This window comes from Ambystoma mexicanum, chromosome 6p (assembly GCF_040938575.1).
Source record: "Ambystoma mexicanum isolate Mex_15411 chromosome 6p, UKY_AmexF1_1, whole genome shotgun sequence".
Lineage (NCBI taxonomy): Eukaryota > Metazoa > Chordata > Amphibia > Caudata > Ambystomatidae > Ambystoma > Ambystoma mexicanum.
The window spans coordinates 309937292-309949340 of NC_090935.1; the positions used below are offsets into that span (position 1 = coordinate 309937292).

The 12049-nt window shown below is 47.8% G+C and overlaps 1 protein-coding gene across 1 annotated transcript; it reads right to left on the reverse strand.

Annotated features, from left to right (window-relative positions):
• Positions 1 to 6394: 6394 nt before the first annotated feature.
• On the reverse strand, positions 6395 to 7886 carry LOC138510719 (myb-related transcription factor, partner of profilin-like). Its single transcript, XM_069626478.1, has 2 exons — positions 7472 to 7886; positions 6395 to 6780 (listed from the first exon to the last, which is right to left on the reverse strand). Exons 1-2 carry the CDS (start codon positions 7884 to 7886, stop codon positions 6395 to 6397), a joined length of 801 nt encoding a protein of 266 aa, XP_069482579.1.
• Between the last annotated feature and the right edge of the window lie 4163 nt (positions 7887 to 12049).

Below are 12049 nucleotides of genomic sequence, written 5' to 3' on the forward strand. Positions count from 1 at the left end.
AGTCACTAAATGAAAGGGGAGAAGTCTCTACTTTGTGTTGTGACTACATTGAACATGAAAGTCTACATGTGTGACTGAAGCTGTTATACATGTATAGCATACCTGAGTGCAAGGCCTTGACAGGCGTGCCACAATTTTTGAAATTGATGCAGTGCTTGCATAAGAGCAACTATTCTGTACAACCATGAACAAGAAAACTACATGTACCACAATGCACCACAACAGATTTCAAACATGAAGCAATAACACAGTCAAGCAAACACACAACACCTGATGGACAGACAGAGAGCATTACTGCACCAACCCACATAACAGTGTTTGTCAACACACCAATTGTCCATGACCCCTACCTGTTAGAACCACAAAATCGCGCATGCTTCTCATTTATAATGTGATTGTACACTAGTACATGGACTTCTTGGTAAATTTTAGTTTATAACACAAGAATGATAGATGCAGCTTTTCTATTTCGGTATTTGGTACTACAAAGGTCAGAGGTCATGTTGCCTGTGAATGGCCCAAGTAAATGTCACTACAGACCACACCCCCCACACGAATATTGACATGGTGCATTTCTTTACCTGATACAGGACATATGTTAGCGGAATTAAATATTGCATGTGCATGTCTGTCCATTCAAAGGAACACAATAAATCCTGTGCCAACATGACATGGACAGAGGAATGACATTGTACACTTTCTGTTACCCCCATGCAGGTGATGCTGGTTATCCCCTGTCGTCATGGTTGATGACACCCGTGAGGCAACGGCACAACATCCACAACCAGGCATACAATCATGCCCATGTACGTACTCGGGGCAAAACTGAACAGACATTTGGCCTGTTGAAGGCAAGGTTCCCCTGCCTGAGCAGATCAGGGGGAGCACTGATGTACAGTCCAGAAAAGGTGGGAAAGAGTTTGCTTGCCTGTGCCATGTTGCACAACATGTGCATCAGACGCAATGTCGCCCTGGCCCCCGACATGGACATGCACCCACCTGCGGCTGAGGATGACGGTGATGATGATCAGGAAATTGCCCAGCGCTGTGACGGAATAGATGGACGTGTTGCACGGGATGAACTAATACAGCAGTACTTATAATCACCTGTCACACACCTGGCACAGGCCACCTTGCGCACTGGGCACTGGGCACAGCACGTAAATAAATACAATCACACAGAATAATGAATGTCCAGTCATTATTTCAGTTTACCACACCAGCTATATTTTGTGATTAGAAACTATGTACAAATGTTAAGTTGCTGTACTCTTAATACTGAGCACCCCAACTACCCCCCCCACGCCAACTCCCCAACTATCCCCCCACAAACCCCTTCCCCAACTATCCCCCCACACACCCCCACCCCAAACTGTCTATGGCCAAATCCTGTCCTGTATAACTATGTACCTTAGCACAATTATTTGTGGCCCCTTTGATGCTCCGGGGAGCAGCTTTGTGCAGGCTGAGTCAGCAGCGCCGAGCGATACCTTGCCCTGCTCTGTATTGAACTCCCCGGTGTGGTGCTAGTGGATGGAGCCGGTGGTGTTGACAGGGGCCTTCAGTCTAGGAAGGCATGGAACAACATGGCCATAGTTTCTGCTATTGAGGACATGACACTGTTGCCCTTCCTCACCCTGTGTGACATTTGTACATGTGCATTGCCCCAGTGCCTGTGCATTCCACCTAGAACTGGCCTGCACACTCTCCCGCATCAGTTGTGCCTCGTTAAGGTGCTGTTGTACAAGTGATGTCAGAGCATCCTGGCTTTACTCCATCCGTGTCAGGCACCCTTCTATGTCCCTCACACTGCGGAATGGTGGCGGTTGGGGGCTCATTGGGCCCATGGGACTGAAGGGCATGGGCTCTTCGTAGCTGTGGTCTGTGTCAACAGTATCGGCTCCTGCCTCATCACCAGTGCTTTCCTCAGAACACCCTTGAGCACGTCATTGCGGCTGGGCTGCAGGTGCCACTGATATTGGGGCGGCTGGGCTGCAGGTGCCACTGTGATTAGGGGCAGTGGGGCTGCAGTGCCACTGTGATCGAGGGTGGCTGGGCTGTGTGGGATACAGTGGGGTGTGAGCCTATGGAAAGATGGGGCAAGTGAGAGTAGAACAACATATGTGTATGATTTGTGGTTCCACATCACAGGCACACCCAGGTATAAGCATAGATGAACATAGGTGACACTAAGGTATGCATGAAAGGGAGAAAAAAGTGCCATTCAATTACATTAAAAAAAGAAGAAATGTAGTAGAAAGTATTTTAGGAGTTCGGAGTAACGTTTTAGAGAAACAGGAGCATTAAAGTAGTAATGTTTACATTTTAGGAATAAATATTGATGATAAAATGCACTTATTTTTCAAGAATCTCACCCAGTTTTTTATATTTCAGATGTACAGATGTACAGTAAGCATCAGTGAGCACCTGCACTCCGGGTAACCTCAGGAACTGAGCCTACGAGCAGGAAGAAAGACCCCCATAGTCATTAAAAAGGATTTAAGGGGACCCAGACAGATTCCTGTTTGCGATTTGATTAAAAAGAAAAGTAGGCAAAAGAAACAATTCTCTTTATGGACTCCCCCCCCCCATCCTGTGTCTCCCAGAACATCAAATGTCCCCTCGACTGAGTATTTTACTCAAGAAGTCTATGGGCCTCATTACACGTATGCCGGTCTGGAAACAACGGTGCCGGTAGTTCCATAACGGCACCCTTTTCTGGACCGGCATAGTCTGAGTAGCAAGAGACCTAGCACAAACACTGTTGACGTTATCTGTGGAGTGACGCGGCAGCTGTGCCCGCCATACCGCCATGGCGTTACTAAGTGCACATTATGAGCAGCACGGACATGCAATTACCGGAATGGACAACCAGGTAGGAACGTGAAATCGATGCCGGAAACACTGGCATTGCGAACCAGGCATTAAGTAGATTCATGTGTGTAGACTCATGCCACAGGTGCAAAAAATATGCACAGGTGCTACAAATCAGCAGCGCTACAGCACAAAAGGACCACTCCCACAACCTGCACCCCTCACAACACCACAATGCCAGCAGTAGCAGTACTCGAGATGGAGGCCATGCCTGCAGGACTATTTCTTGAAGAGGCAGGGGGGCAGAGGATGCAGTGGAGGCGCAGGAGGAGGAGGGCCATCATGGCCCAGCAAAACCCCATTGTCCAGCCAGTTGCACCATGCAGACAGCCACCTATCCCTTGGTTAAGGGCCACACCATTAAACCTGAGCGAAAGGCAGATCCACACCCTGTACCGGCTAGAAGGGGACACCATCATTCATATAGTGGACCTGATCCATGACGACCTGGTCAGCCTCATAAATATACGCACAGCAATTCCCCCCTTGCTCAATGTAGCACATACCAGCACACAGTTGGAGAGCTGCATGGGATATCCCAACCCTGTTTTTCACGTGTCCTGTTCCAGGTCATTGATGCACTCCTGCGTCACGCTCGAGACCACATCAGTCTACTCAGAACAGCAGACCTGGTCAATGTCATGAAAATAGCCTTCCATGCCCTTGCAGGCATGCCAATCGTCATTGGTGCCTTGGACTGCAGACATGTGGAGCTGGTGGCCAGACAGGCTGTGGGGGCTGTGTACTGCAATGGAAAACTTTACCATTCTCTGAAAATGCAGATGGTGTATGATGCCTGCCTCATCATCACCCATTGCTGTGCCAGATTTCCCGGTTCAACCCATGACTCCATGGTGCTTCGCAACTCCATACTGACTATGTACATGGTACGTCACAGTGGACAGCGTACCTTGTGGCTGGGTGAGTCAACTACTAGGCCATGAGCATATTTGAATGTGGGGGGGCATGAAACAGTATAGTGTACCTGGCTGCTGGGTGAGTCCAACTACAAGGCCATAAGCACATTTGAATTGGGGGCAGGGCGCATGAAACATCATAGTGTACCTGGCTGCTGGGTGAGTCCAAGTACAAGGCCAAGAGCACATTTGAATTGGGGGAGACATGAAACAGCATGGTGTACCTGGCTGCTGGGTGAGTCCACTACAAGGCCAAGGGCACATTTGAATTGGGGTGGGGCATGAAACAGCATAGTGTACCTGGCTGCTGGGTGAGTCCAACTACAAGGCCAAGAGCACATTTAAATTGGGGGCAGGGGGACATGAAATAGCATAGTGTACCTGGCTGCTGGGTGAGTCCAACTGCAAAGCCCATAACACTTTTGAATTGGGGCATGTCTAAGACACATCACCAGTCGATGTGCACATTGAATGCTTCATTCCATCTAATATCCCACTTACCTGTGCTCATTAAATAACAGAAACAATATGAAATGGAACATGTACAGTATAGGGAGTGTAAAGCGGCATGGTTGCCATGAGTAAGACTTGTCATGATTCAAGCCACGAGTACTACACTTACAGTCACTAAATGAAAGAGGAGAAGTCTCTACTTTGTGTTGGGTGTACATTGAACATGAAAGTCTATATGTGTGACTGAAGCTGTTATGCATGTATAGCATACCTGAGTGCAAGGCCTTGACAGGCGTGCCACAATTTTTGAAATTGATGCAGTGCTTGCATAAGAGCAACTATTCTGTACAACCATGAACAAGAAAACTACATGTACCACAATGCACCACAACAGATTTCAAACATGAAGCAATAACACAGTCAAGCAAACACACAACACCTGATGGACAGACAGAGAGCATTACTGCACCAACCCACATAACAGTGTTTGTCAACACACCAATTGTCCATGACCCCTACCTGTTAGAACCACACAATCGCGCATGCTTCTCATTTAAAATGTGATTGTACACTAGTACATGGACTTCTTGGTAAATTTTAGTTTATAACACAAGAATGATAGATGCAGCTTTTCTATTTCGGTATTTGATACTACAAAGGTCAGAGGTCATGTTGCCTGTGAATGGCCCAAGTAAATGTCACTACAGACCATACCCCCCACACGAATATTGACATGGTGCATTTCTTTACCTGATACAGGACATATGTTAGCGGAACTAAATATTGCAGGTGCATGTCTGTCCATTCAAAGGAACACTATAAATCCTGTGCCAACATGACATGGACAGAGGAATGACATTGTACACTTTCTGTTACCCCCATGCAGGTGATGCTGGTTATCCCCTGTCGCCATGGTTGATGACACCCGTGAGGCAACCACACAACATCCACGAGCAGGCATACAATCATGCCCATGTACGTACTCGGGGCACAACTGAACAGACATTTGGCCTGTTGAAGGCAAGGTTCCCCTGCCTGAGCAGATCAGGGGGAGCACTGATGTACAGTCCAGAAAAGGTGGGAAAGAGTTTGCTTGCCTGTGCCATGTTGCACAACATGTGCATCAGCCGCAATGTTCCCCTGGCCCCCGACATGGACATGCACCCACCTGCGGCTGAGGATGACGGTGATGATGATCAGGAAATTGCCCAGCGCTGTGACGGAATAGATGGACGTGTTGCACGGGATGAAATAATACAGCAGTACTTATAATCACCTGTCACACACCTGGCACAGGCCACCTTGCGCACTGGGCACTGGGCACAGCACGTAAATAAATACAATCACACAGAATAATGAATGTCCACTCATTATTTCAGTTTACCACACCAGCTATATTTTGTGATTAGAAACTATGTACAAATGCTAAGTTGCTGTACTCTTAATACTGAGCACCCCAACTACCCCCCCACACCAACTCCCCAACTATCCCCCCACACACCCCTTCCCCAACTATCCCCCCACACACCCCCACCCCAAACTGTCTATGGCCAAATCCTGTCCTGTATAACTATGTACCTTTGCACAATTATTGCTTTGTGCAGGCTGAGTCAGCAGCGCCGAGCGATACCTTGCACTGCTCTGTATTGAACTCCCCGGTGTGGTGCTAGTGGATGGAGCCGGTGGTGTTGACAGGGGCCTTCAGTCTAGGAAGGCATGGAACAACATGGCCATAGTTTCTGCTATTGAGGACATGACACTGTTGCCCTCCCTCACCCTGTGTGACATTTGTACATGTGCATTGCCCCAGTGCCTGTGCATTTCACCTAGAACTGGCCTGCACACTCTCCCGCATCAGTTGTGCCTCGTTAAGGTGCTGTTGTACAAGTGATGTCAGAGCATCCTGGCTTTACTCCATCCATGTCAGGCACCCTTCTATGTCCCTCACACTGTGGAATGGTGGCGGTTGGGGGCTCATTGGGCCCATGGGACTGAAGGGCATGGGCTCTTCGTAGCTGTGGTCTGTGTCAACAGTATCGGCTCCTGCCTCATCACCAGTGCTTTCCTCAGAACACCCTTGAGCACGTCATTGCGGCTGGGCTGCAGGTGCCACTGGTATTGGGGCGGCTGGGCTGCAGGTGCCACTGTGATTAGGGGCAGTTGGGCTGCAGGTGCCACTGTGATCGGGGGTGGCTGGGCTGCAGCTGCCACTGGGATCGGGGGCTGCTGGGCTGCTGGTGCACTGGGATAGGGGGCAGCTGAGCAGCAGGTGCCACTGGGATCGGGGACTGCTGGGCTGCAGGTGCCACTGGGATCGGGGGCGGCTGAGCTGCAGGTGCCACTGGGATCGGGGGTGGCTGGGCTGCAGGTGCCACTGGGATCGGGAGCAGCTGGAGGGAAGTGGATGGGATTGCACTTTCACGTCTGCCTGTGGAGGCTATGGGATCCTGTGTCGATGTAATGGTGGTCCTTCTGCGGCAAGGCCGGGTGGCCCTTGATGTACTTGGCTGACCAGCCTCATTGTCAGATGATGTGCCTGAGGGAATAGGAAAGGCAGGGCATCAATGATGGGTGTGGATTGATGATACAGACATTAATGCTAGTACTTGTTGATGACAGTGTTGTGTCAGGGACATAGTGAGGGACATGGCATGGTGCACACATGTTTGTATCAGGGATACTGTGCGGGTGGATGTGTAATGTGCAGTGGTGCTTCCGTGGTGTACTTGTGTTTTCTGGGTAGGGTGTTATGGGTGTTGCACACAAGCTAAATGATGGTGTGTTATGGCTGGTTGTGCCATGGATGTGTTACACTTGTGCCTGCTGCCTCATGACCTGGGTCGTGGTGGATGGGACGCGGGAGTCACATATTTCCTTGGTGTGTGCGGCTGCTCATTTGTTGGTGGTGTAGGTGATTGGCACCGACGTGACTTTGGGCTTGTGCTAGCACAGCGGTAACAACACAAGTTAGGCTGTGGTAGGGGGATGTGTGTCTGAGTGCCTGCAGCAGCATCTTGTGAGGGCGATACAGGGGGCCTGCGTTATGTTCACTGTGTGACTGGGGTATAAATGAAGTTTGGGGGCTAGGTGTATGTGGTTGTGTGCAACCAGGTTGGAGGCGGGGGTGTCTGGAGGGGCAGTACTGGCATTGTGCACAACATACTTGTGTTTGGCAACTCTAGTCTGTGCAGGGTGAGCAAGGAGGTTGATGTGACATTGCTACTTACCAGCCTCCTCGGAAGTTACACCTCCGGCCTCCGCTGCACTAACTCCATCAATTGATTCGAGGTGCAGCACACTACTGCAGGTCTCCTCCCAGGCCTGCAGATGGATGGGGGATGCTGTGCCACCTCCTGTGGCGATGCCCTGAGTGCGCTGGGCCGACAGGAGGTTTTGCACCCTCAGACGCAGGTCGTCACACCTTTTTCGGCAGTCACGCACAGTGCAGGGTGTTGATCCAACTGCAGTGACCTTCTGTGCCACCACCTCCCAGATTGCTTTTTCCCGTAGCTGGGACTGCCTTCTGCGGTTGGTGGTGAAGAGTTGGTCAGCATGCTCCACTATTGGGTCAGCAAGCATGTTCAGATCGGCTTCGCTGAAGTGGGGCTTGCGCCTCCGGGTTGCAGGTACCCTTGATGTCATGTCTCTTTCTCTGCTTCTGTGCTCTGGATGTGGGTATCACTCCTGTGCTCAGAGGATTGCAATGGATTATATTTTATTAATGGCCGCCGGTCGAACACTGTATTTCCGGTAATGGTAATAATGGCACCGTTGTTACCGGTGCCAGTGTGCCCGGGAGCTTGGTGCCGGAATCGGAGTCACTGGCACCGAGGGTGGCGGTGTTGGGGTTTTGGGGGGTTGGGTGGAATTACCGGCGTGCCGCTGCCACTGTTTCCGGCATGCTGGAATGCGCGTGCACACCAACACGGAATCAACTGTTGATTCCGGCAGCCGTGCTACACGGACACAGTAGCACCGGCATGCCAGTACTTGCGGTTTTATTCCACCAGACCCGTAATGAGGCCCAATGTGTCGTAAAGCATGGCCTACCAACTAAGGGGCCCCTGAACTTGCTGCAAAGAAGCCAAAAGGAAAAATAAATGATAAATGGACTAATGAAAAGTCAGTGAACTAAAGAAAATAAAGAATGGGGTGGAAGATGCGCAGATGGAAGACAAATAAGATGACGCTGGGAATTAACTTTAAGTGGCTGGTGAATAAAACAGGGACAAAAAGGAAGCGTTGTTGGGTGGGAGAAAAGAGAAAATATGAATACATAAAAAATATATATATTCTAATGGAAGTAAAAAGAAAATAAAAAAAGAGAATTTAACAGTAAATAAATGGGCTAGTGGGCCCCTCAAGGAATACAAATGTTGTGGTGGCAGAAATCACTCGCTGCGCATGTAAAATAACATTTAATTGGCAACAGGGGTGGGAACAGGATGGGAGCAAACAATATTAATGTTTGGGGATACATACATACACAAATAATAAAAGAAGACAATAAATACCACACCTTTGACAAAAAAAGGGACATATACATTTGATTAGGAGAATACAATATGATTGGTTCTTTAGAAGTGCCTTTCACGATACTTGCCATGTTTTGATAGAAGCATTGAGTTGAGGGGGGTGACTGAGATAGGGATGCATAGGTACAATAGATGCGGGGGAGGGTAAACACTAGCAATGAGGTTAAGAAGTGGTTGAATATATCGACCAGAGGGGGAAATGTAGAGGAGGTCTATTCACCCACCTCATTGTATATGGCAGGCAGGTAAATATGGTAGTCAGTGCCTATGCCCTCCCTCCCCCATCCAACATTGTACAAATCAGGATTATTGTCTGTTAAGGTAGTTAAGCTCCACTTAGTCAAGGCAACATAAACATATAAGTATGCTTACATTACACTTAAACATTAAACACAGAATATAGATTTCTGATGTATAGGTTAGCAAAAGATAGGCATTATATCATAAAATGGTTGTAAGCTTTAGCGTCCAGGGAAATGTAAAAGTGCTGAAAGCAGAAAATATATTGCTGTGTGCAAATGTGTCTGGAGAGAAGCCAGGGTACAGTGAGATGGCATAAATCAAATAAACAGAATATGTCGTTTTTTGGTGGTGGGATTAATGAAAATAATGGGCTTATTATCTGGAAAGATATGATAGGGAAGCTGACCGTGAACAGAATGTACTAGAAGTCTGGATCTAATATGTCATTCTCTGAAGCTTCTTTTGTTCAGTGTAAAAATTGCAATATATAATAAATAGCATGGCCATGTGAAATTTGGGAAACCACCTAATCTTGCTAATTTGCATAAGGAATAATGTGTCTCAGAACTGCTACTTTCTAGTTTTTAAAAATTGCTTGTCATCTAGGAAAACTGGGAAATAGCAAGTTATCCTAATCAGGAAGTCTTTTTTGGCCAATAGGGACACACATGCTACTTTAACCTTTTAGTAAGATGACCAATTAGAATGTGTTAAACATATAAGGTCGACATTAGCATAAATGATTGCACAATCTGTTTGCCATGGTATAAAAATCCATGATGTATAAATGTGTGAGATGTTCTTTTTTGACTGTGAAGAGGGGTTAATAAATGAATTCAATACCAGAGCCGGCTGGTGTCTCCTTCCTCACACAAGAGGGATGTGCTGTCAGGAGAGCTGGCTGCAAGAACACCGTTGTTGTAATCCCCTGGTGTTTCCGGCTAGCCTGGTGCCGGTAAAATTCGCAAGTCCGGCGGCAGCCTCCCGGTTTTAAAGGGACAGTTACCACCGGATTTGTAATGAGGCCCCTTGTTATTTCACAATGTCAGTGGGAGAAGTGTCATCACACACCTGATGATATGACATCAACTGACAGCCCTGACTTGTATGGAATGAAAGTGGAGTCATATCATTAACCTTGATGTCACAGGAAGTGGAATTATTGATGTAAAAAAGCACAAAAAGTACTCTGATTGGGGGGATAATTGGGGAATACAGCATATTTCTTAAAGTGGGGATAGCGTTTTACTGGTGTTGAGGGCAAAGCAAACATGGTGAGTGTTCTTATGTGGGGAGGCACGGTGAGGCAGTCATAATGTATATTATTTCTTACAGTGGGCATAGTATGTTTACTGGCATTATGGGAAAGCCAACATGAGTCTTCTTGCATTGGCATACTGAACAACAATGCTATAGTTGGGTCTCATTTCTTAGTGGCTTTATGGGTAAAAGCAACACAATGAATGTTCTAACATGGGCATACTGGCCTAGATTGGTGCAGCAAGAATGAACATGTGTTCTTAAAGGTGCATGACATTTTTAAGTAACCAAAGCCAACATAATGAGTGCCATTACATGCACATTTTGGCCTACATTAAAGCTGCCAGTATGGAAATATTTTCTATGACTGGCATGGCATTTCTCTACTGCCATTAATGGCAAAGTGAACAAGGGTATGTTTTTATGTGAGATACTTCCATATATTGGCAAAGCCAGCATTGACATGTTTTCTCATAATATCATTACTGACTTATTGGCAAAGCAAACATGGATATGTTTGAGCACAGCCAGCATGAAAATGTTTTTTTACACTGGCAGAATACTGGCATATATTTTAGGTGAAAGCACAGGAGAATGCAGTGGACAATGCTCCTTTGACCTTTTGGTGACTTGGTATCTAGTGAATATTTTGATGTGTTACCCTACAAAACTGATTGTAAATATTTTACCAGGTGGTTTTTCATACAAAGGTTGCTGAAAAATTACAATTTTATTCTATTACTTATAAAATATTCTCAGGGCAGAACCCCTGCTGAGAAGTCAGTTGGTTTGGGATCCCCACTGTGCTCGGTCACTTGCACACTTTCATGGAAAAGGTTTATAGCCCTTGCATTTAAAATGTCACCAATTGGCACTATGGGCTTCATTACGATTTTGCCGGTTCGGAATCCGTTGATTCCATGATGGCGGTGACACCGTTTCCGTGACCGCAAGCATGCAGAAACTACGGCCGTTTATGGCCTGTCGTCGCGCACACCAGACCAATGCGAAACCGGTGTCACCACCGGCACGGAAACACACACGGACACGGATATACCTTAAGAAAAAGCAGTGGTATATCCATGACTGCCCCCGCCGTCACATACACAGGATTTCTGGATCCGGAAACACTGTGATAGCGAAAACCGGAAAGAGAGAGGCGGCCATTATTTAAACCACAATCCACTGCCATCCTCAGTGACCACAGGGCAATTCTCCTGGAGCTGGAAAAACCCACCACCACCATCATGGCATCCCGTATCCCAGCCACAAGACAGCGCAAGCAAAAGTTCAGTGAGCCTGAGCTCACAGTGCTCGTTGAGCACATCGTCCAAAATGCAGCAATGCTCTTCAGCGCCGACCAGAGGCGCGGCACCCAGCAGCGCCCGTAAGGAGGTATGGGCAAAAGCTGCACGTTAGTGCACTGCCGTTGGGGTGACCATGCGCACTGTCAAAGACTGCCATAAAAGGTCGGATGACCTATGGCTGCGAGTGCCGATCCTCATTGCTGCACACCGGCAGCACAGCAGTGGCACAGGAGGAGGCCATCATCGCAACTAAAGCTCCAGTCAAGGGAGGAAATGTGCAGCAGTGTCCTGCACCTCGAGGGGATACAGGGCGTCGGACATGTAGAGGCTGGAGTAAGCCCAACTGGTGGTGCTGTTAAGTATAAAGCTATGCATGTGAATCCCCCAGGCAGAGCAAGAGTGACCCAATGCAACCACCAATGACCCCCCACAGGCAGGGCAGGAGTGACCCAATGCAACC